This window comes from Zeus faber (genome assembly GCF_960531495.2).
Source record: "Zeus faber genome assembly, chromosome: 17".
In the NCBI taxonomy this organism is placed as follows: Eukaryota; Metazoa; Chordata; class Actinopteri; order Zeiformes; family Zeidae; genus Zeus; species Zeus faber.
In genome coordinates this window covers 4,282,152-4,308,496 of record NC_137204.1, presented here as the reverse complement: position 1 = coordinate 4,308,496, position 26,345 = coordinate 4,282,152, and the positions used below count along the sequence as shown (strand labels likewise).

Sequence of the window (26,345 nt, the reverse complement as noted above, 5' to 3'; positions counted from 1 at the left end):
CCCTTTTCTCACACTATCTTATAACAAACATTATTCCCAACAGAGCAGCAGTCACCAGCCAAAACAACAGCGGGCAAATAACACTGGACAGTTTCCCCCACTATATGGATTTAAATATTGTGGTGGAGGCAGAGAATGAGTTGGGGAAAGTCCAGTCCGACCCTCTGACAGAATACGCTGACTGCTTTGGTAGGTCACATTCAGTTTTGCATTCATTAGCTACAGATAAACACCATGATAATACACTTGTCTATGCTGATTTATTTTGCTTGATTTGAAAGTTCAACTGAAATATATACAACTGTATACAATTAAGGTTTGTTCATAAATGTGATTAAATCTGCATTCCAGATCGTAAGTGTGGCTCCTCAGCACACATCTACTGGTTGATATTTGCACAAACTAAGTGTGCAGGGAGGATGCTGACTTTTATTAGCTCCGCATGTCAATTTGTGAAATGCGGATATCATGATTAAGACGACGATATTATTACCAATTGAATCGCTGTGTATCCTGTATCGAGATATTGGCAGGCTGCAGGCTAACTGTGTTAGCTCAGTGCCAGGCTGCCGAGGGAATGAACTTTGCCTCGCTCCTGTGAAATTAGGGAAATATGTCTAATTATAACACCTTCACCAACAACACCATTGTCATCCTGTAAGGCCTTTCTGGACACAGCCTACATTAAACACACACTCAACACACTCAAGTGCTTTTTTGACTTCTGATTGGTGTACCTAAGACAAAACATATTTTTATAACTAAATAAAGATATTTAATGTTTAAAATTAGTTTATTTTTGTTAGCCGATTAATTGCAATTAATCAACATAACAACTGATAGATTAGTTGATTATCAAAATGGTTTGAGTTGCAGCTGGAAAGATAAGATAACGTTTTTTTAGTCCCCAGGGGAAATGCAAGGTCATTGTAATGGGGGGAAAAAACAAGAACACAAAAAAACAATGTAAAAATCAATGTATCGATGCAGGAAGCCAAGTAAAACGAGAATTTACAACAGTACAAATAGTAGAACAGTACGCAAAACATCCCATTCTTAACAGATCTAATGTAATTTTTTAATCGGGAACCGCTTAAAATGACCTTGTGTGACCTTTTTATGAAGATCGTTTAAATTAATATTGTGAAATAAGCATATTTTATTCATTAGATAACTGTGTGACTCTTTTCTCAGTGAAAACAAATCCACCTACAAAAGTGGAACTGATTTCCGAGCAGTCTTTTGAGTGCTCGCTGCTAATAAACTGGACACGGCCGATCAATGGCGTCTTCGTGAAACTGATCTATCAAATTAGATTCTGCTCAGACGACTCGCATATTTGGAAGGAGGTAAGTTTGATGCCTCTCTCATCAGCATATTTTGTTCAGCATTCCTTGTTCTACATCATAGTTGGGTCTAAAATGCATCTTGTATATGCAAATTATGTCCTTTTACTTTCTCAAGCGGTCGGCAGGTTGGTACTTTAAAATGCGTATCCAAACATGTTTTCATGCAGACCCTGTGTCAGGGCTCCAGACTGCAACCATTTTTGGAGACCGTGCTACCAAATTTTATAACTAGGAGCACGAGTGTGACTTGCAAATATGCCGACCGTTTTATTTATTTATTTATTTTTTTTAATTTTTATCATCGTATATCAGGTGAAACACTAGGAGGGAGCGAGAATTGGTGTGTGAGTGAGAGCTGTCAATATCACATTGATTGCCACATATTGATTTTCCTTTTTTATTTTTTGTTTTATATTAAATACAATTTTATAATATATATTTTTTTAATGGATTAAATCTTCCATTGTAGAGCTGTGTCTCACTCACTCACACTCACAATGGACCAGTCTGTGATTAGCCCCTCCTCTCTGTGCACACTCACACACCACTATGGCACCGGTTCCTATACGATAGGTATCTACTGTATCGAATTGCAACGCAGATTTCCGTGCCTCATTTCGAAATCATGCCTGAGCTGCCAATTTAAATATCCGCCCCCCGGTGCTCCGAAACCATACGTGCCTTCACTAACATAGTTGTTTGAAGCGTGCCACCTGAAATCCTCTGTATTGCTTTGTGTGACACGCTGCCACTTTCCTCTCCCATGCGAGTCAAGCCAAACAGCAGCGGCGCTCGTCAATGTCACGTTATGGTCACTTAGCCAATCAGATAAAATATTCAGATTCAAGGTGTTTGTTTGTTTATTTATCACATATGTATACATACAAGCATACATATATGCAGTGAAATGTCATTGCAACACACCTGGAGATTATGCGCAAAAGGTACTAACTGGCACAATAGCTAACAAACTTACTGAACTAACTGATTCCTAAAAATCAGTGAGCAAATAGAATAATATAAGAGTAAAAAGTGGGAATACAAGTAGAAATAAGAGGAACAATAAGCGTCATAAAAGCTTTCACTTCTGATAACGACTGGTTCATAACGACCGGTTCTGACAGTTGGTCAGTTATTTGTTAACATGTAAGGTGTGAAAAGTATATGAAAAGTAATTAAGGACAGATAGGGTTAGTTCATAAAGAAATCTCTAAAATAGCACCGATCTCAAAAAATAGTTTTAATTACTTAATCATTTTTCCTGTTAAAGCATAATAACTTTACTTTGTGACTTTTTTACTTTAAAATCAAACGGCACATTGTTAATTCTGTTATTTCTAAATTGTCTATTGATTTCCAAAGCATTTATCTCTAATACAGTAATAAAATTGAAAAAATATCTGAATGTGTTGCGTTACATGGAGCTCCTAAATTTTACTTTTAAAAAAAATACTTTTTTTTTTAACTCATACTATGAGAAAGTGTATTTATTTTTAATTAGTAAATATTTAGAAAAAAAATATTTCTGGCTTTTATATGTACCAGCACATTTGTAAAAATGTATGTACAGAGAATGAAGCACATGTTTCGAATGTTACAAATGATCAAACACAGATTTTAAAGACCCTGACAACTGCACAGATTTGCCAAAGTCAGGCAGGCCTTATGTACAAAATGCAAATAACAAATCTAAATTGACTATTCCCGAAATCTCACTAGGATTAAGCGACACACACCCTCAAAATAAGTTCCTATTTTTTAAAAGAAACTGATAGAAACTGTTCCTGGGCCTGGAGCATATCATCCCGGGACAACTGCCGAAGTCCGTGAAGTTTTGCTCTCAGGTCCAGGACACATTGAATCTCATTCTTACTTGTGCTTGGACCTCCCTCCCAGCTTTCCTTGCCTAAGACCAACACACCCCTGGGCTTTCTACGAAAAATAAGCTTAAAGGGAGAAAATCCTGTCGAGGCCTGGGGAACCTCCCTGCACTAGAAATAACAGAGGCTTCCAACAACCTATGCCAATTTAAGATATTGTCATGAACGAACTTACGAACCATGTTTTTCAGTGTTTTATTGAACCGGTCTGTTTATTGAATCGTTCCAACAGACTATCTGTCTGGGGATGGTATATGCTGGCCTGAATGGAGCCCAACAATTCATACAGTTGCCTGATCAGTCAGACACTCTTTCAGGATTCTGACTCGGGAGATAATATGAAACCCAGAGTGAGCCCGTGCAACACTCTTTGCAGAGATGTTAGGCAGGGGCACTAGCGTGTTGCATAATCCACCAGGACTAACACAAAGCGGTATCCTCGTGCACTCGGCCAGGCTAATGACCCGATGAGGTCCATCCCAATTCTTCCGAAGTCGACTTCGACAAAGGGAAGGGGGTGCTTTTGGGGTGGCCGGCGGGTTGACTAACTGGCATTTGCGGAAGGACGCACACCACTGTCGCATGTCTGCGTGGATCCCCGGCCAATACAAACGGGCCATTATCTGGTTTAGTGTATTGTCATAACCTAGCTGACTGGCCATAGGATTGTGATGAGCCACCTGGAAAACCATTTCCCGACAGCTTTTTGGCACAAGCAATTGCGTAACCATTTGAGTGTCACGACTCACTCTGTACATCATTGCCTTGGATTACGCAGTGCATATAAGTCTGCAGATCTGTTCCTTTCCACGCTCGGCAAGTTGCAACTCGAAGCCAATCAGTTCCGATGATCTAAAGCTGATCTAAAAGCGTAAATCTGACCAATCACGTTTGTCTATATAGAACAAACCCCAGCCCCCTCTCTCGTGGACAGGTTGCTCTTGTAAACACAGACACACATGGAGCGGAGACAAAGTACAGTGTCCAGAAGAGAAACAGAAAGATGTATCGTTGACAACAGGGACACATACTGTACATCCATAGTTTGGCGTTTTTTTGGATATTTAAGTTCCGACCCAAAGCAGACGGTAAATATTCATTTAGTAAAATATGTTAATGTGACCTCCCAACTAAGACGGCCAACACCACAAACTTTATTATTTATTTAGACCTACTTGTCATATTTATTTTGTTTTTGATTTGATCAAAAAAATAACAATTGTGAAATTTTAATTCAAGCGGCTGCACTTCTTATTTATTGTTCATGAATGGGAATTATTTGATTTCAAGTAGTATTATTTGCAATATTACAAATTACAAATGATTTCTTTTTAAAATGGCGTAAACTGATGGGACTTATTCTATTTTAAATATTCAATAAAAAATATGATACATCTACATGCCTTGATAATGTAAGTCTCTTTAAAGCCTGCTTATAAATTGTTTTTAAGCTCAATAAACACAGATAATATTTGAACGGAATCTCTCCCATTTGTCCGGGAAATTGAAATCTTCCAGGTCACATTGACCGGCACCAATTTTTTTTTATGGAAACTCTGCCACTCACATGTCTCTTCCGATTGTAAACATGCCATCCACCCACAATGCCTTGATGAGGGCCCCGGGCTGAACCAGGCGCTGGTGGATCAGGGTCTGCATACAGCCTGCCGTGTACCCCCTTGTATCCTTACTGGAATACTATACCTCCTTTCTGGACCCGGAGAGGAGGCCGGCATCCCACAAGCTGACTTGTGGGGGGCCGGGCTGACGGCAATGCCAGCACCCCTGTCCTAGCGTCTGAGGCACCCCCTGTGGGTCCAAAGCAGAGGATGCTTAGGCTGGGCCCTGTGGAGGGGAAGGTAGAGGGGTTACGCCGTAGCATGGGCTGTTGCAAAACTGCAAAACTGGATGCGTGTGTGCCGGTTGGCTCCCTGGTTGACTCCTTTCTTGGAGCTGGCGTGGGCCTGGTTACTGGCTGCCGTTTATCCTCCTGTGGGCCCCGAGGAGGGAGGGACAGATGATTCTCCTCCAGGGCGGCCGCTGCTTCCAGGCTGGTGGGCCGGTGGTACTGGACCCAGTCTTCCCTGTCGCTAGGGAGGATGATGACCAGCTCCTGAACCAGTGCTGATGGTCCTCCGGGATGTGTCCCACTCGTTGCAGGATGGCCCGCCTGATCATTTTGTAGTCTGTGGGGGAGGCCACATGCACTGCCAACTTTGCCCTCGGCACGCCTCTGCTGTGCCCTCAAAGGTAGCGAGGTAGGCCCTGGGGTCGTCTGCCTGGGTCATCTGGGCCACATTGATGGTGGCACATGATCTGGACTACGCAGCAGCCCTTGCAGGAGAGCCTGCAAGCATTTCTGTTGGCTGATCAGCTCCACCAGGGCCTGTGTCTGTCACTGGATCTTCAGCAGCTGTTGGTGGTGGAGGGCAGTCTGGCACTCCTGCATCTCTGCCATGCCGCAATGGGCTTCCCCCAGCAGTAATTTGAGCACTTGAGTTAAACTCTAGTTTGATGTGCCTCAGACTTTGGTGGATATCTATCTTATCCTATCTCGCCTATCTTATCCTAACTGAGGAAATGCTAGCTACCTTTTGTAAATTCTTAATTACAATTGGCAATCCATGGTTTAAAACTGTATCTAAACTAATACCTATGTGCGAGAGACGCTTCATCTTTAGCAAGCAAACTGACGTACTGTATCGTAATGGCTTTCACGAAGAGAAAAATATGTTAAGAACATCTTCCTGAAGTTTAATTTACCTTTATATCATTACATGTCTATGTTTGCTTCATTCATGTAGACTTGGCATGAAGAGGATCAGCATTCTTAAATTAGGACACTTCAGTAATAGTCAAATTGTAATCTTAAAAGAAGTTAGGATTTTGGCATAAATGCAGTTTGGAAACATGATCCTGTATTATCAAATATCCCAAATGTCATGCTAAACTGAGATTATATAGGTTATGAGCCTTTTTGAAAATTTTGTAATGTCCATCAATATCCACATATCCCTAATTCTTTGCGTTGGGTTATGTTTTAGGTGCCTTTGTCAGACACCTTCAACGTCATGCAGTCTTTCAGACTGCAGAAACTCAGCCCATACACAAACTACATCACACAAGTGCGATGCAAACCTAACAAGACATGCACTGGTTACTGGAGCGACTGGAGTATTAATGCAACCGCGAAGACGCCAGAGGCCAGTAAGTAATTGTCGTAGAATTGTTTTTCTTTGTTTTTTTTGTTTTTTTTTTTTTCAATAAAAACTAAAAACTTCCATTATTTCAAGGGTAGTTTTGTTATTTTTTGACCCAGGCTTTATTATAATGTTTGCTCCCATAATTTGTTGTTATTAATTGTTCATAGCACAACTTTGCTGTACATTACATTGAGCAGACGCTTTTATCCAAAGCGACTTACAATTATTCAAACACCGACGGACACACCCATCAGGCGCAATTAGGGGTTAAGTGTCTTGCTCAAGGACACTACAGCATGCTAGCAGGAGGAGCCTGGGATCAAACCAGCAACCTTTAGATTACTAGACAACCAGCTCTACCTCCTTAGCTATCATCCCTGTACACTTTACTATTGATAAATGTACTCCTCTGCTGCAGCTTCACCTCACTTTCAGTGCAATCCAATGGCGCAAACGTTTTAGTCACAAAATAATAAAACAAAACCGATACTATGAATCCAGGAAATTGAGCTAATCACACACTTTGTTGTGATTAACTGTTTTTTGGTTTTTGTTTACCCTTAAGGCTGAGGCTTTGTAGATATTCAAACATAGAATCACCAAATTAACATAGAATCAAGACAAATAATATGCATTACTGCATCACTTAAACTAAAAACACTCTCCTCTGTGACCTGCATTTCGTATTTTTCTCATCGTTATATAATTAATTCTTACTAGTGTTTTGTCTTCAGTTTTATGTGTCAAGCTTTTCAGCTTGATGACAAAAACCTTTCAACTTAATGACAAAACTTTTCAACTTAATGTTCCTTTAAAAAGCGTAAAGGTGCAATATGTAATTTCTGTCGCTAGGGCTTTCTCAATGAAAACAATATATGTAACCTTACGTTTGCGTTTCATGGGAACAACTTTGGTAACAGAACATGCAGCAAACGAGCATCAAACAATAGTTAGTAAAGTAATAGTGAAGCAGTACAAACAATATTACAGTACACTGACTAGCTAACGTTAACTACTTTGTATAGTCCCTCCTCACTCTGATGTATCATCCGGTGTTCCCCATGTTGCCCTGGAACTTATAGTATAGGGGGGAAAGGGGATATGACACCATTGACAGGTGACCTAATGAAACGGATTATATATTACAGACTATATTAAAATTACAGATTTCTCTGTGTTTGAAAATTGTTGGAAACATTTGGGATAATGTAAGTACTCAACTCAACAAAATATATAACACAGGTCTCGTCGTTTTTTTGAAATTTGAATGCAGAAAAGTTACATATTGTACCTTTTAATTAAATGTTGTTTTTTTGCCAGAACCAGCAAGTCAACCAGATTTATGGAGGATCATTATCCCCAGCACAAGCAGAAACAAGCGCAAAGTTGTTATACTTTGTAAGGTAAGTTTTGCATAACTTTATACATCCATCCATCCATCCATCCATTATCTATACCGCTTATCCTTGTGGGTCGCGGGGGGGGGCTGGAGCCAATCCCAGCTGTCATTGGGTGAGAGGCGGAGTACACCCTGGACAGGTCGCCAGTCTATCACAGGGCTGACATACTGAGACAAACAACCATGCACGCTCACATTCACACCTATGGTCAATTTAAGAGTCACTGATCAACCTAACCTGCATGTCTTTGGAATGTGGGGAGAAACCGAAATGCCCGGAGAAAACCCACGCAGGCACAGGGAGAACATGCAAGCTCCACACAAAAAAGAACCTTCTTGTTGTGAGGCGACAGAGCTAACCACTGCACCACCATGCCGAATTACATTTACATTATTACATGCATGCATGTTCTCGTTTCTCAAGCATGTTTCAAAAGTCCTTTATATCAAGAATGCACACATTTAGTTTACATATATAAAAAGGTTCCAGATTGAGAAAAGACTCTTGTCTGCTGTCCACCTGTGAAACTAACCTGCGTCATTATCTCAAAGCAATGGCTCAAGTGCTACAGGTGTTATTTAGTTTTGAACTACAAAAAATATATTTAGTAAACATTGGGTTAGGGTTACTGCTATGTTGTAATAAGAAAAAGTATTTTTATTTATTTATGTTTGTGACGATCAGAATCAGAGATACTTTAATAATCCCAGGGGGAAATTACTAAATGATGGGTAACAGTGATCATTCTGGAAATGATTGAATAGTAAACAGATCCCCGGTTTTTTATTAAGCATGTTCTCCAGCACTGTGCCTGATTTCCATTGATGGCAGTTTTAAATTCACAAACTATTCACGGGGGGGCGACTCACTTCATGTTGGGTTTTGTTCTGGATTTTATCCAATCATGTTTAGCAAAGCAAAGCGGCGTTTCACCTACCAATGGTTTGAGAGTAAAGCAATTATTTTTTATCCAATGAACAGCGAGCTACTTTCTATTGCTATAGCGCTGAGGTGGTGTTAGCATGCAATCTGCAGCACGACTCAAAAATGGCAAGGCAGTTTATGAAACCTGGCAAAGATACGGCCTTAGTTGAGAAAGGAGTTAAGAACAAATGGCGTTGGGCATGGATAGAGGAAAGTGGTGGAGACGGGACGCCGTTTGGCACATGGTGCCACAACTGATGGGAGCCGGGTGGTTGTTTCTGCATGGTGTGCTCGAGGAGGTTACTGTACGGTACCAGCGGAAAGAAAATGCTTATTCGTCATCCATTTGATCCTAGTCACAAAGCTGCTGCCCGTGCACTCCGACATACGAGCACGTTACAGGCAGCGAAAGTTACCGATGCCACTGGCATCAATGACCGACCGTGGGAGGAAGAACTTCAAAGTTGCTAATTGTTAACATGTTACTTTAAAGTCACAGTGTTGTATACAGTTTTTATTCAGTATACAATGCATATACTGTTAGAGAAATAAATCTGTGCAATTCTTTGCTATTCGACTGACCCCCACACCCCAAAAGCGGAAAAGTTTATTTACAATAAAAATTAATAACTGGGGGAATTGGCTCAGGAGGTAGAGTGGGTGGTCTCGGATTCGATCCCCAGCTCCCCTGGTAGCGTGCTGATGTGTCCTTGAGCAAGACACTTAACCCCCAAACTGCTCCCCGGGCGCTGCTATATGGCAGCCCACTGCTCCTAGATACGTCAGTTACTAGGAAGGTTAAAATACAAAGAAATGCATTTCGTTGCCTCAGTGCTTGTACTCTGTGCAATGACAATTAGTTTAATCTAATCTAACAATGTCTAAATGAAGTAGGCTTGTTATTTTGAAAGTCTAAAGCTGATTTGTTCAATATTTTAAGCATGAGGCAAGTGGCAACAGTAAAGCCAAGCAATTTCGACGATAGAAGCTGATGATAGAAGACGATGAAGCTGACCATTCACCTCTAGCCAATTAAGTTTGTCGATATAGAAAGAAGCCCCACCCCCTCCCACGTGGGTAGGTTACACTTGTAAACACACCGGCAGTGGATATAGATTGACAGTGTTCAAGCAACTCAGGGGAGAAGGAGAAAGATGATACGGAGCTTGTGTGTGTGTGTGTGTGTGTGTGTGTGTGTGTGTGTGTGTGTGTGTGTGTGTGTGTGTGTGTGTGTGTGTGTGTGTGTGTGTGTGTGTGTGTGTGTGTGTGTGTGTGTGTGTGTGTGTGGTATCAGGTATTGTTGACAAAAGAGGGTCACATACATTGATCGTTTGGCATTTCTTTATAATTAATCTCCGACCCAAAGCCGACGGTAAATATCCATTGTGTAAAATATGTAGATGAGATTCATTTGATTTAGGCCTACCTACCATTTAATTTGATCTAAATTTTGTTTTTAAATGTTAATTAAAGAAGCAACACTTGTTGCTTTTTGTTCACTTCTTACTTACATTACAAGTGCTGTGCACTGTTCATTATATGAAAATAATGTTTAACATTTTATCTTCAGATTTTTACCCCTATTTTTCTTTATTTATTTTGTTAAAAAAAAAAGATGCTGCTCAATGCTGCTAAGTTTTTTATTTTTTACAAGGCATATATATATATATTTTTTAGACTAGTGTTAATTTCGGACAATTTAATTCCATCAATAAAAGTGTTAAAATGCATCATTGCATGCAACTGTCTAATTTATATATGAAAAAAAACATTTACCAGTGTGATTTTTATTTTATATATTTATATTATTTTATATATATCGTGATAAATATTATCGAATAGTAGGGAATATTGTATTTCGATAACATTTTTGGCCATATCACGTTAAGTGCCACTCATTACTCGGCTATTTGTAGTTGTGTTAAATGTGTGATAAGTTGGCTCTAAAGATAAGGCAGCTGTTAAGAACTACAAAATGGCTCATGTAAAAAACTATAAAAACAGCCATATGGCATTTCGAATACCGGTCCGTTCTGAGAAAACTAAAATAGCAAAAGCTGGTCACAAGTCCTGACACAATAACAATATTTTGTGTCATTGCAATTCAGGTGATTCAATACTTTATCGTGGCAAATTATTAAGGCTGTTACTGCCTTAATAATGTATTGGTTCCTGTTATTTGTAATTGTTCCTACCTAAACTTGCCAAAAGCCAGGCAACATCTGATTCCAGGAAAAGAAAAACGAGATGCACAAATTATATAAATGTTTGAGTCTTTTACACATTCCCTTTGCCGATTTCCACGCTAATGTAGGAGGCGCAACTCCTCCTGGCAACCTACTATTACAATGGTCGGACGTACTGCAGCATTTGTAAAAAATATTTTTTACAAATGCTTATACTTACTTGCTTATACTTACTTATAACGTACTGTACATAAAAATAATAATACACCAAGACATGTGGGACTATAATGCAAGGTTTCCTTTTGGAAAAGGAGATGTAACACATTTTTATGGCTTGGACTATGTGACTGTTTATGCACAGTGAGAAGCTGTAGCAGAGCGGTACGTTTCTCTGTGAGGTTGTGCTATGAACAGTTATAACTGATTGGATCCAAAATTGTGATGAAGCCTGAGTTGAAATGTCAATCCTATCATTTAAACTACAACTGCATGTCAGCACCATGGTTGGAATTGTTCTTATGCCAAAAACTAGGGGTTGACTAGAGAGGGTAGACTAGTAATTCTAGTGTTTTAGACAATATACCAAGCATTAACATAGATAACATGATGTGGATCCATCATAAAGGCTTTGTTGTCAATGGTATACACTTGGTTTTACTACCATTATAAACCTGGTACTGTTTCCAATTGGTAAGACGGTCTGTCGCTCTCTCCACTCTAGGATCCTGTGCGGTCTAATGGGAAGATCAAAAGCTTTGACATGAGAGTTCGAGTGCTGGACTGGGAGCGTGTCTCTATCGAAATTTCAAACTCGAGAAAAAACTCTGATCCCAACAAGCTCACTAGACTGAAGGAGCTAGAAACGCAGGATGGGAAAAGTGTCACGGTGGAAGTCATCGCCAGAAATTCTGTGGGGGAATCTCCCAAAGCGAGGCTTGTCATTCCTGGAGCAGATGGTAAGCGATTCGCCAAACTTGAGAATAGGGTGGAAGAATTACTTTTAAAGGATATGTTTGCAAATTCTCAACCCAGGACTTATAAAGATGTTGATTCGCCTAATTTAGAACTTGTCGTTCCTCTGCAACAGTTTATAAACAGATAGTAAACAACATTCTAATAAGGTCTGGCTTGAAAAATGGTGAACCTATCCTTAAATATCTTCAGCAGTATTGTAAGTGTCATAATGTAAATGTTGTTGTCTGTTTTGGTGTGCAAGATGCAGAACTCCCTCCAGTGGAAACAGTCGAATGTTGGAGCCACAGTGGCCAACTGTGGGTCAAATGGCAACTGGCCAGCACTGCAGTTAGAGGAGGCCTCCATAAATATAGTGTGACGGCATTTGTGGTGGAGTGGGTGTCTGTCAGTGATGGGCAGATGGACTGGCAGAGGGAGAACGGAAACGCTACAAATACTGCCATTAGAGGTCAGGATCGCTTTGAAACGTTGTAGTGATTGTTGTTGACATATCTGTTGTTGACAAAATGTGTTTTACACAATTTATTAAGGTCTTTTGATCATGTGAGATAAAAAGATAGTGTCCAGAGATATACAACAGATAATTAAATTAAGAGTGGAAAGAATTGCCTAAAAACATACAAAACAAATGAATTGGACAAAGAAATATATATTAGATGGGTAAATGCATCAGTTGTGATCCTTAAGATATAAAGAAATGACAACTTACAATCGCAGTTGTTGTTTCAGAATGAATCAGAATTACTTAATTTCACCAGGTGCAATGCACTAGAACTTGTCATGGTGATTATTGGACGATTTGTATTGAACGGTTCATCTAATTTGTTCATTGCCTAATTGTTTTCTTTCCACCTTAGGAAAACTGCAGAAGTATACACGCTACAACGTGTCAGTCTATCCGTTACACTCTGAACATATTGGAAAGGGCCTGACTATACCAGCGTTCCTGGAGCAAGAAGGTAAGACGAGATCTTTCTTTATATACCACTCAAGAAGAAATAATTTAATGCGTTTTTAGCAATAAATGTAGTCAACATCAACACACATCATAATCTATACCAAGTGTACTACTACTACAGTAGTACCACCTAACCCCATAGGTGGTACATGGTTGTGATCTAAAAGCACATGCATGTAACACTCTGATGGGTTACTTTAAACTCCGCCAGAAACAAACATATAAATATCCCACTTAATTTACTCAGAGTGTGACCCATACACGTAAATTCTCTCAATCAGGGTTTTAATGTCTTCAATTCAGTTAGACAAATACTTAAAAGAAATAAAATAGTCATTAATCCATTAATCCAAATGAATCCAGCTCACTTAACGCTTAACTGTCATCATGCTTACCTGTAGAGAGAAATTTATAAAAATCCCCTTGTCCGAAATTTTTGGGAGGGAAAAAGTAATAATATAGCAATGGTTATTGAATCATTCATTACAGTACCTGTACCAACTATATTTTTGGACCCCGTGTATTGCTGCCTGGAGATATTTATTATTATTATTATTATTATTATTATTATTATAAGAAGAAGAAGAAGAATCTTTATTATCATTATTATCATTATAATATTGCATATTGCATTTGGTCTGATCCCAGGAGAGTTTGATTGATATTATCAGATATATGTTACTGTATTATCACACTATATTAGGTATGATAAATTTTTTTGATTATTAAATTATAAAAATTATCAAATGTATATTACTTGGCATTATCAGTTTCTCTATTCAGCTGTTTTCTCTGCGCTAATTGGCCATTTTGTAAAAAGGCGCTCCGTGCAGTGCTGGAGGAGAAACTTTTTGTGTAGAAAATCCAATGTATCTGCTTTTTGGGCCAACACGACCAAACACCAAGTATTAGATGTAAATATCTGATACCTGCAGACAGCTTATCCTGTAAATATAACATTAATTGAGTTAACTGATCACACCCATCACAGGTTTGGCACTACTTTAAGTGATTATATTCAAGAATAAAACATTCAAAGTGCAAGTTTTCTCTCACTGTTATTGGATGAATACAGAACCAGCCTGGTGTTACATTGCCCTACAAACATTGACCAAACTGGTCACTATGGTAACAAACAGTATCTTAATATCCTACTGGAAAATAAGCTTTCTCAGCATCTAACCACATGTTGCTAACTCATGTACAGTTTGATCATACCTAAGAACAATGTTATTTTCACTCATATTTTACAAATGTGTGAAGAACTTTAATCGGTTATTACACGTGGGCGCTGTCATCTGGATGAAAAAGGATTTTGGCCACGCAAATATATTTTGAGATATTTGTCGATATCAGTGGGAATTTGTGATATGTGCCTCAATCTCATGGGAATTGACCCAATCCACAGTTCCACTAGAGGGTCCTTCTGTGAGGCTGAAGGGTAGACCAGGGAGCAGTGAAGCAGAGCTGGAGTGGAAAGAGATCCCTCTGGACAAACAACGTGGCTTCATAGTTAACTACACAATATTCTACTCACACGGTAGTGAAGAACATGGTAAGTACCTTATCGTTTATAAGTACATAATTTTTTTGTGCTTCAATTTCCTGCCAGATAAGTTGGTGTACAAATTAGGTGTATTGTCTGCTGTGCCTATACTTTAATTTTATTGAAAATGAAAAAACAAGCTATTGAATTGGAACTACACAAAGATGGAATTAACGAGCATGTGCGATTGTATTGTGAACTGGTAGTTTTATGTTTATGATGCATCAGCAGCAGTTGAACCATGCCAATGAGAAATTGAAAATGATATGCACATATGACTGTCTTTGCGTTGCGTTGCTCTCTTCCATCTTTACACGGTGCAGATATGTGACCCACCACAGATTTTAAGTACTTTTAGTGTTTTTCCACGTCATTTGAAAGTGGAGAAGCAGAGCTTCAAAAGAAGGTGTCACTTGTGTGAATCAAGCAAATATTTTTAAAGCTGTGGCTTGTTAATGATGAGGGTGCGGCAAACTGTGTTTCTGAGATAATCCCCCTCAAAGTTTTTCCCTACACTTGGCTTCGTTCAGCTAGCTCCCAGAATGCAAGTGGGTGGAAGACCAACAGAGCCACATGGCTACTTGACACCCTGCTGAATGGGGCAATCTCTCCATTTTTCTTGTGTTTATAGGGAATGTTGAACAGAGTCATCGTAAGACAACATCTTTGTTTTAAAAAATAAGCTTTTATTTTACAGTAAGAATGTACATGTTTTATAAAAGTGGAATAATTTAGGAGTTTAAAAGTGCAAACAACACAACAAAATATACAGTTTGTCAAAAATATTAATCAAAATATTAGCAGGTGAAAGTTCACAAAGCAGGGGTTTATTAGAACAAACAGACCAGGGTCAGGAAAGCCAGGATATCTGTCAGGGAGGGCAAACAAGTCAGGCTTGGAACAGATAATCAAAAAATCGGGGAATCAACAAGGTATTAGAGAGATCACTGGACGGTACGCTGGAGAGCTCAGCCTAAGCAAAACAATCTGGCTGACTGATGAGGAGATGAGCTGCAGGTGAGCGGAAGAGTGGGAAACCTAGGTGACGTAGAGCAAAGGGGAGTGGACGGATCTGAAATGACAAGAGAGTTACTGACAAGCTGAAGGCAAAACTGGATTAACTTAAATGAGTAGACCAAAGAATGCTGGATCTCAGTGAGGGTTCATGACAATACATGTTTTATAAAAGTTGATTTATTTAGGAGTTTAAAAGTGCAGACAACACAACAAAATGAAGTCTGTCAATAATATTAGTCTTTGTATATCAACCTCAGTGTGTCATTTAAAAAATAAATGTGTGTATGCCAAATTCTTGGATTTATGTGGGCAAACACCAACCCTGCCCCAGCAACACTCTGAGAGCCTGTTTGAGGCTGCGTCTTTTCATTTTCTTTTCGCCCCTAGCTGCATTTGCAGGTAAACTTTAGAATCTTGTCCGTTGTTTATAATCTGCATCACCAACCTCAATGGACTTTGTCACGTCATCAACTTCTTCCGTTGTAACAACGGGCGTGTCGTTGGTCTCCTCCGGTGGTTCTTGAAAATATTCAGTTTCATCATCATATTCAGGTTGAAATCCGCTGTTTCAAATATTCTCCAAGTCTGGGATAACCCCCATATCAGATTCAGCGTCGCTGTCGGAGAACTGGCTATATCGCGGAAAATGTAGTCCAGTACACGCTACTTACACTGACTTGGATCTATCGCACTGGTAAGATTAAGGTCCGCGATGTGATTTAGATCTTCCGCCACCCGCTTCTCATAATCCATAACAACACGGAGATTAAAGTTTTCACAAACAAGTGACACCGAAGGATCCTCGTCTTGTTTAGAAAGTGTCATTAGCTTTACTTCTTTGTTGGTATACATCCCCTACACAATAATGTCTGTGTGTGTGTGTGTGTGTGTAAAAGTAGTAAGATTTAATGGTTGAACTCTATCAAAACGGTTTCACATTGTGATTTTACATCACATGGAATGTGAAGGAATGTTTTTCACCTGGACGGTCGCTTTAAAGGAAACGATCGATCGGCATTGTTCAGCGTCTCTGTAAGTGAACTGTGTTTCCCCAAGTAATCTAACGGGAATATTTAACTAGACAGTTTAACATTTATCTACTATTTATAAATCAAACTCGGTTTGGAAAATACGTAAATAAATACGTAAAAAAAACAAAACATAAAGGAACATGAATCTGGAAAAATCTAATTATATTTCTAGAAAGGTTTTTTCAAGTTATTTGGCGGCTCGTGGCGATTTTAGAAATGCACGACATAGCAGGTTTTGCTGCGGTGGGTCACATATATTTTTATTGTAGTCATTTTCTTTCTGCACTGCTTAATATATGAATTGGGGCTTCTTCTAAAAACTGGATCATAAGGACTGCTACTTTTTGAACGCAAAATTTGAAAAAGTTAATTCCGGGGGGGGGGGGGGGGGGTGTTTCTGTATTTGTTCTTTTGCAGCCGTAAGCGTGCCAGCCGGAACATACTCGTACCAGTTGAAATCTCTGTCCCCCAACACCAATTATGCTGTGAGAATTAGAGCGTCGACAATTAAAGGGTCAGTCGATGGTATAGGGAACTCATTCAGCACTCTGAAATACGGTGAGAACATCAATTCATTTGATATTGTGTTTTTTATTTTTAATTTATTTTCCAACAGCTTTTTACCCCATTCTTTATGCGGAACAAAAATAAATACATTTTCTCCAATCACTAAAAGTTACAATTTTCCTTTAGCACCGGGGCAGATCGAAGGTATTGTGGTAGGAGTTTGCCTGGCCTTCCTGTTTTCTGTTGTGGTGGTCATGCTTCTGTGCATCTACAAAAAAGACTTGTAAGTTACTCGTCTTACAGTATATGTCGTCAAACTACAACAATAGATAAGAATATAAGTATAAGTCTTTTTACAAAATCATTATGATAGTTTTGTTTTGCTTCCGCCATATAGCTTATGATAGTATAATGAAGAATTTTAAGACAATTCTAGCTTATATTGGTAGCCAGGGGAAGCCAGTCTTTTTAAGGTTGAACTTCCTGGTTTGTGTGGTGATTCTTGCCACCGTATTTTGAACAAACATTTTGTAGTTGGTTTTGACATCCAGATGAAAGGACATAACTGAAGGAGGCATATACTGTATGTAGCTATTTATTTATTTATTATTTAAGAGTTTCTTTCCTATTTAAATGGTTCCTTGAAAAGTCCTTCCAAACTATTTTTATGAATAATTCCTTTATAAAACATTCTTTGGTCATGTTGACAGGTTAAACACCCTGTCAACACAACAGAAGCCATACTGACTTATTGACCCTCTCCAGATGAATTTTAAACTGTAAAGAAAATGTGTCTCTGAAAGTTCCTATTATTGCTTTTATTTATTTATGAGGATCATAAATAAGGCAGTATTCTAAAACCTTTTTTTCTATTCTTGCAGTGTCAGAAAACACTTCTGGCCTACAATCCCAAACCCTAAGAACAGCAGCGTCAGTACCTGGTCTCCTGATTTCCCTTCAAAAGTAAGAATCTGTTAAAATTACTAGTGTTACAATCTTTAGAATGGTGTTTCCCAAGGGTTTTTTTTTTTTTTGTTGTTTTTTTTTCTCTCCTTCCATGCCACACTTTTTACAATGAAACAATTCCACGGCACACTAGGCATGTACCTTTTGGCGATCAGATCGCATATCAACCATTGAAGGGATCATTGACGATTTTTTTTTCATCCAGCAATGTATGAAAAACAATATTAAACAATATTAAGGCAATTTAACTAACTAAGCCGCTTTCACACATTAACTCCAGACAATGTCTGGATTATCAGGTGCGGACATTGTCCAGAGTTGCCCTTACACACATGTAGCACACAACTAAAGATTGCCTGTGTCAGATGCGTTTAGACTACCTGGAATTGCTCGGTTTGGTCTAGGCAAGGGGCGGATCCTGGGAAGAGCGTGCAGGAGACAGGGTGAGACATGATACTGTGGAGTTTACAGCACACCCAAGATGGCGGACGAGGCTACCAACTTATTAGTAATTGTGACTTTTTTGCCTTGATACTCCATGTATTTGGAAGTATCCACAATATAAACATAAGAGTGGGAAGGAATATAAAAAAAAAAAAAGCAGAAAGGGGTTCAAACCGCTACGCTCTGTGCACAAATATCCGCACAAAAGTAAATGACTGGAGCATTATAGACAGGTCAACAGGTGACACACCCACGTGCTCATTGTGAATTCTCCAGACAATCAATTGGGCGATCGTGCAAAATTCCAAATCGATCGGCAATTGACGATTTTATCGGGGGGGGTTGTGGCAAATACGGTCTCCGCGTTACAGAAGTGCAGGATTTATTATTTACAAGTAAAAAGGTATGTATCCCTGAATTCAGATTCAGAATTTTTTTTTTTTTTTTTCGTACATGTAGGAAAAAAACCTAAAATAAATTGATCCAAAATAAAGACAGGCAGGGGAGTGTCTGGAGGAGAAATAAAATAAAAAAAACTCTGCTCCAATTCTCTGAGTTATGTTTATGTGTCTCATTTTCCATTCAGGTAAGAAATTAAGGAAATAAAATAAATCTAAATCTCTCTATGGGATATATTTTCTGTCGCTATATTATAATCACAAGATTTGCATATAGAGCGGCGCACATGCAGGGATGGGGGAGCACCTGCCCATTTTCCCCTTGATGCCCCATGGAGCCATGGTGCCCTCTTTATCAGGCACATTTTGTTTTTGTTTATTTTTTTAGCGTGAATAGGCATCAAGGTAGCGGATTTTCTGGACAAGATATGCATATTCATGAGGAATGTGTCCTCGGCACACTCGCAATGTGTGCACAGCAGAGCGCAGAACAGAGATTTGAGCTCCTCCGTGCTACTCTGTTTGCCCAGAGCTGTAAAATGCCTAGAACCGGAGCTGGGGGTCCATGTGCCTTTTCTTTATTTATTTATTTTGGACCTTCAGCCCCTCTTAACGTCTCTGAACTGGCCTGTAGAGCGGGGAAGTAAGATCCGATGTGTCATCAATGTCAACTGCGATGGATGGAGTCGATAGACAAATTTTTGGTAAATCTGCCCAAGCCTACTGTTCACACATACTGCCAACTGGACATTACACAGACTTTATACTATGGTGCTGGCTGGGTAAAATCCGATGTATGTGCAGTTCAACTGATTCGGACATTTGCGTTGACATATACAGCTCCTCCAGATAATTTCAGGTTTGAAGTGCAGCATGTGTGAAAGCAGCTTTACTATCAGAAGTAAGCTGTATGGTGGCCGAAAAGAGGGAAAAAGCTCTACAACGGCCCAAAACATCTCGAGTGGGAGTAATGCGCTGCAGCTTCAGAAACGATGCCAATTCAAGATCAAGATTCAAGATTTTTTATTTGTCACATACATATACATACTTTCATACATATATGCAGTGAAATGTAATGCAACGCACCCGGTGATGGTACACAATATGTCCTAGGAAAAATTAAAAAATAAAATAAAAAGTAGAAAATTCCTTTCGTAGACCGACTAGCTGACTCCTAAAACGTAATGCAGTAAGTGGAATACTTATAGAATAAGATAAAAATATATAGAATAAAATACAATAAAAATAAATTGAAATAAAATGGAATAGATAGAAGGAATATGCCTATGTATATACAGATATGTGCATTTAAAGTGGCATGTGAATTAAAGTGGCATGTGAATGTGAATAGAGTGAGGTAGGTTTGGGATAATACAGCACAGTATACAACAGTACGGCGCAGCAATACGGCATCACGAACAACCCTGAACAGTGATACAGTATGCGGTACAGTATGCTACGTACAGTAGGTAGTGGAGCCTAGTGCATGGCTCAGTTAGGACCCCTGGTGAGGTCAGCGTTGACAGTTCTAATGGCGTGCGGGACAAAACTCAGTCTCAGTCTCTCTGTTCTCGCTGTGTGACTGCGGAGGCGCTTGCCTGACCGCAGCAGCTGAAACAGTCCGTTGTTGGGGTGATGAGGATCCTTCATGATCCTGCGGGCTCTGCTACTACACCTCCTGGTGTATAGCTCCTGCAAGGGGGGGAGGGCAGTTCCAGTGGTACGTTCAGCTGAACGCACCACTCTCTGCAGGGCCCGCCTGTACTGGGCAGTACAGCTCCCAAACCAGGCAGTGATGTTGCCTGTCAGGATGCTCTCCACTGCTCCAGAGTAGAAGGACTTGAGGATCCTCACCGAGACCCGTAATTTCCTCAGCTGCCTGAGGTGGTAGAGACGCTGCCTCGCCTTTCTCACCAGAGTGTCTGTGTGAACAGTCCATGTTAAGTCCTCTGTGATGTGGACTCCCAGATATCTGAAGCTGCTCACCCTATCGACAGAAGTCCCATTAATCCACAAGGGCGCGTGCGTCCTCGATTGTGATCCACGCCTAAAGTCCACAATCTGCTCCTTGGTTTTGCTGACGTTCAGGTGGAGGCTGTTGTCCTGGCACCAGAGTGACAGGTCAGCCACCTCCTCGCGGTAGGCCTTCTCATCGCAGTCGGTGATCAGGCCCACGACCACGGTGTCGTCAGCAAACTTGATGATGGTGTTGGAGCTGGACCTGGCCACACAGGCATGTGTGTACAGGGAGTACAGTAGGGGGCTGAGGACGCAGCCCTGGGGGGATCCTGTATTCAGGGTTAGGGAGCTGGACATGTACTTCCCCACCTTGACCACCTGGGGGCAGCCTGTGAGGAAGTCCAGGATCCAGGTGCACAGCGGACCATTCAATCTCGAGCTCCTTCAGCTTGACAGCCAGTCTGGTGGGGACTATGGTGTTGAAAGCTGAACTATAATCGATGAACAGCATTCTCACATAGGCCCCCTTCTGGCCATCCAGGTGCGTGAGCGTGGTGTGCAGTACCTGGGAGACCGCGTCATCCGTGGATCTGTTTTGCCGGTACGCGAACTGCAACGGGTCCAAGGTGCGGGGAAGGGAGGCGCAGATGTAATCCTTAATCAGCCTCTCGAAACACTTCATGACCACCGAGGTGAGGGCCACCGGACGGTCGTCATTCAGGCAGGTTGGAGAGGCGATCTTCGGGACAGGAACGACGGTGGACCTCTTGAAACAGGACGGGACCACTGATTCAGCCAGGGAGATGTTGAATATTGTGGTGAACACCGGAGATAGCTGGTTAGCACAGGTCTTCAGTACTCGCCCAGATATGCCATCTGGGCCCGCAGCTTTCCTGGTGTTCACCCGCATCAAAGCCCTCCTGACCTCGTGCACGGACACTGAGAGTGCGCTCATCCCCAGCGGTGTAACTCCAATTAGCCGGCGAGCTAGCGGTGTTGCTGCCAGACTCGAACCGCGCATAAAAGGAGTTCAGTTGGTTGGCCAGGGAGGCGTCCACACTCGTGGCTGGGGAGGAGCTGCTCTTGTAGTTTGTTATTGTTCGCAGCCCCTCCCACAAGCGTCTTGTGTCCCCCCGCTCCATCTGCAGCTCCACGGTCTCTCTGTACGTCCGTTTGGCGTCCCTCACCGCACTCCGCAGATTGTACGACGCCGCTTTGTAATTGTCCATGTTACCAGATACAAGACCGTCGTTGTAAGCGGCCGTGCGCGCATTCAGAGCGCAGCGGATGGATTTATCAACCCATGGTTTCTGGTTTGGAAATATCCGAACTTTCACCGTGGGAACGATTACATCCGCGAGCGTAGCCACAAAACTTACTACAGCCTCCGTAAACTCGCTGACGTCACTTGAACTTGTTTGGAACATGTCCCAGTCTACGTCAGTCAGAGCGTCCTGAAGCGCAGCCTCCGATTGGTCCGTCCACCGCTTCACTTCCCTCGTCATCACCAGATCCCGCGCGATCAGAGGCCTGTAAACAGGAAGCAGCGAGATTGCGGCGTGATCTGATTTCCCGAAAGCAGGGAGCGAGAGGGGCTTGTATCCGTTCTTGTAAGGAGTGTAACAATGGTCCAGAGTTCTGTCTCTCCTGGGGGCACACGTGATGTGTTGGTGGAAATTCGGCAGAACTTTTTTAAGGTCGGCCCTGTTAAAGTCCCCAGTCACCACCACAGCCGCGTCGGGATGTCTGTTCTGAAATCCGCACAACACATCGTACAGAACCGACAGAGCTGCGTCGGTGTCCGCTTGCGGTGGGATATAAACGGCTGTAATGATGACCGTGCTGAATTCCCGGGGGAGATAAAATGGACGGCATAGTATGGTCAGCTGTTCCAGGTTCGGCGAGCAGGAGTGGGAGAGGAATTTGGTGTTGTTGGCGTTACACCAGCGGTTGTTTACCATTAGGCAGACGCCTCCACCTTTGGATTTCCCCGACTCTCCCGTTCTGTCGCCGCGGAACACGGAGAAGGCCTCGGCTGGACGTATGGCTTCATCCAGCACCAGTGGGTTCAGCCATGTGTCCGTCAGGCACAGGACGCAACAGTTCCTGGTGTCTCGCTGGAATTGAATCCTCGCTCGAAGTTCATCCATCTTGTTCTCCAGGGACTGGACGTTAGCAAGAAGGATGCTTGGCAGAGGTGGACGGTAAGGTTGCGTCCTCATTCTGACCCGAATGCCGCCTCGTTTACCTCGGTGCTTCCTCCGTGGGCCCGCTCGTGGAACAGCGGCTCCATTTTTGTTGTAGTTGTTGTTGCGAGTGTTCCCGCGTAGGATTTCCGCCGGCCACTCTGCTCCCACGGATAAAAAGTCCCAAAGTTGTTCATTTAGGGAAATTTTTATAGTCATGAGTGCATCGCGGTCGTATGAGTTAATTGTTGATGTTTTTTTGGCAGACATTATGATAAAAAAAGGAAAAAAATACTAAAAAGTAAGAAAGCAACCGGAGCGCCGGCGCAGGCGACCGCTAGGGGCGGCGCCACTATCGCCAATTCAACAACACATACGAAAATACAAACAGTTACAACAACGGAAACGTGCTGCAGTAATACAAAACAAATACACGAACAGGAAACACGCTGCAAATACAGAAATTATGCAAAGTCAAAAACAAACAAACCCTGAAAACAAATGCAACAGAAAAACGCTGTATATCCAGTCAACGCAACAAAAGTGCTCCAGGCCGCTAGGGGAAGCGCAGAGTGGAACAGCTTGATTTTTGACCCAGGAGAGCGAGACCAGACGAGAGAGTGTTTATTTTTGATGCAGGAAGAAAGGCGGAATAAAGAGGCAACATAAAAAGGTATGTATTCTTTTCAACATTTGGCCTTACTCTTTTATAATGTTGTCAAAAACTAACATATTTGCATAGCTCGCGTTAACATGCTAGAGACTACGTTATACGTAGTGGTAGCAAACTACTTTCTGGGAGACCCGTCTCCACATATGATAGGATACTTTATTGATCAGTGAAGGGGACATTGCATAAGAGGAAGGTGGAGGTAAAAGGAGAGCAGAGAATGTATGTAAAAAGAAATGTAAAGGAGGCGAGGTGCAGAGAGCAAAAAGAAGAGAAGATAGATGACAAATGTGACCCACCGCAGATTTTAGTTACATTTGGTGCCGTTTGACTTTTTTTTTTTTTTTTACGTCATTTGAAAGTGAAGAATCGGAGCTTCAAGAAACGGTGTCACTTGTGGGAATCAAGCTTTTTTTTTTTAAAGCTGTGGCTTGTTGATGACGAGGGTGCACCAAACTGTTTCTGAGATAATCACCCTCAAAGTTTTTCCCCCGCACTTGGCTTCATTCAGCCAGCTCCCAGAATGCAAATGGGTGGAGGATCAACAGAGCCACACGGCTACTTGTCACATGGCCACTTGACACCCTGCAGAATGGGGCAATCTCGGCATTGTTCTTGTGTTTATAGGGGATGTTGAACAGCATCATCGTAAGACATCTTTGTTTAAAAAAAAAAAAAAAAGCTTTTATTTCACAGTAAGAATGTACATGTTTTATAAAAGTGTAATAATTTAAGAGTTTAAAAGTGCAGACAACACAAGATGTACAGTCTGTCAATAATATTAGTCTTTGTATATCAACCTCGGTGTGAAAGTTAATATATAAATGTGCATGTGCCAAATATCTTCAATATTCTTGAAGTTATTATGTGGGCTAACCCCAACCCTACCCCAGCTAGACTCTGAGAGCCTGGTTGGGGCTGCCTCTTTTCATTTTCTCTTCGGCCCTGGCTGCATTTGCAGGTAAACTTGAGAATCTTGTCCATTCCTACTTGTTCATAATCTGCATCACCAACCTCAGCGGACTTCATCACGTTGTCAACTTCTTCTATTGTAACAACGGGCGTGTCGTCGGTCTCCTCCGGTGGTTCTTGAAAATATTCTGTTTCATCATCACATTCAGGTTGAAATCTGCTGTTTTCAAATGTTCTCCAAGTCCGATATTAGATTAAGCGTCGCTGTCGGAGAACTATCATCGCAGAAAATGTAGTCCAGTACGCGATGCTTACACTGACTTAGACCTATCGCACTGGTCAGATTAAGGTCCGCGATATGATTTCGATCTTCCGCCACCCGCTTCTCGTAATCCTTAACGCGGACATCACATGGAATATGGAGGAATGATCTTCACCTGGAAGGTCGCTTTAAAGGAAACGATCGATCGGCAGTTGTGCTGTTCAGCGTCTCGGTAAGTGAACTGTGTTTCCCCAAGTCATCTATTGGGAATATTTAACTCGATGGTTAACATTTATCTACTATTAATAAATCAAACTTGGCTTTCAAAATACATACACTACCCACAAAAAGTCAGGGATATTTGGCTTTCGGGTGACATTTATGGAAAATTCACGAAATTCAAAAACGTTCACGCTACAGTGATATTATATCATGAAAGTAGGGCATTTAAGTAGAAGCATGCAATGGTGATTTCCACAACAAAAAATGTCAATGTCTCAATAACTTGTCATGTGCCGTTCAGCATGAATTACAGCTTCACAACGACGTCTCATGCTGTTCACAAGTCGACTTATTGTCTGCTGAGGCATGGCACCCCACTCTTCTTGAAGGGCGGCCCTCAGGTCATTGAGGTTCTGGGGTACAGAGTTACGAGCCTCTACATGGCAACTCAGCTGATCCCATAGGTTTTCTATGGGATTCAGGTCTGGAGAAAGTGCAGGCCACTCCATTTGAGGTATTCCAGTCTCCAGCAGCCGTTCCCATATGATGCGACCTCGATGAGCTGGAGCATTGTCGTCCATGAAGATGAAATTAGGCCTGTGTTGTTCATGCAGGGGCACAATGACTGGATTCATTATGATATTCAAGTAGTATGGACTTGTGACTGTACCATTTACAAAGTGTAGGGCAGTTCTGTATTGACTAGACACATCTGCCCACACTGTAACACCACCACCACTGCCAAAGGCTCGTCTGATGACAACAGTGGCTGATGCATAGCACTCTCTTGAGGTCTCCAACATCATTGGCGGCCATCATTTCTGCTCAATGTGAATCGGCTTTCATCAGAGAACAACACTGAGGCCCACTGGTCCCTCGTCCAGCCTAAATGCTCCCTGGCCCATGCAAGACCATGATGCCTGTTCCTGGTGGTGTGGTCAGGTACCCTTGCAGGTCGTCTAGCACGCAGACCACGCTGATGTAAACAGTTTCGAATGGTCTGACGTCACACTTGGGTGCCTCTCACCTCCTTTAAATGTGCCTGGAGTTGAGAGGCATTCATCATCCGCTTCCGCAGGGCACTGTTCACAATGAAGCGCTCATCAGTGTGGGATGTGGCCAAAGGATGTCCATTTCTATGCTTTTTTGTGACTCTTCCAGTCTCTCTGTATCTCTGTTGGAACCTGCTGATGACACTCTGTGACACTCTAAGCTCAGTGGCCACTTCCCTCTGGGAACATCCTGTTTGAAGCCTCGCAATGGCAAGGTACTGTTGATCAGTTGTTAGGTGTTGTCTCGGTCTCATGATGTCAAAATGTGAAGAGTATGATGAAGAGGACTGTTTAAATA

General features: G+C 41.5%; 1 protein-coding gene across 1 annotated transcript in view; it reads left to right on the top strand.

Moving 5' to 3' along the window:
- The window catches only part of il6st (interleukin 6 cytokine family signal transduce), a 42,118-nt gene that overhangs the window by 3,850 nt on the left and 11,923 nt on the right, over positions 1–26,345 (top strand). Inside the window, exons 5-15 of the mRNA XM_080017831.1 lie at positions 44–189; positions 1,195–1,349; positions 6,274–6,436; positions 7,753–7,835; positions 11,664–11,898; positions 12,159–12,365; positions 12,775–12,876; positions 14,284–14,430; positions 16,887–17,027; positions 17,163–17,259; positions 17,858–17,939. Coding sequence (XP_079873957.1) covers positions 44–189; positions 1,195–1,349; positions 6,274–6,436; positions 7,753–7,835; positions 11,664–11,898; positions 12,159–12,365; positions 12,775–12,876; positions 14,284–14,430; positions 16,887–17,027; positions 17,163–17,259; positions 17,858–17,939 — 1,558 coding nt within the window. The remainder of the gene's footprint in view (positions 1–43; positions 190–1,194; positions 1,350–6,273; positions 6,437–7,752; positions 7,836–11,663; positions 11,899–12,158; positions 12,366–12,774; positions 12,877–14,283; positions 14,431–16,886; positions 17,028–17,162; positions 17,260–17,857; positions 17,940–26,345) is intronic.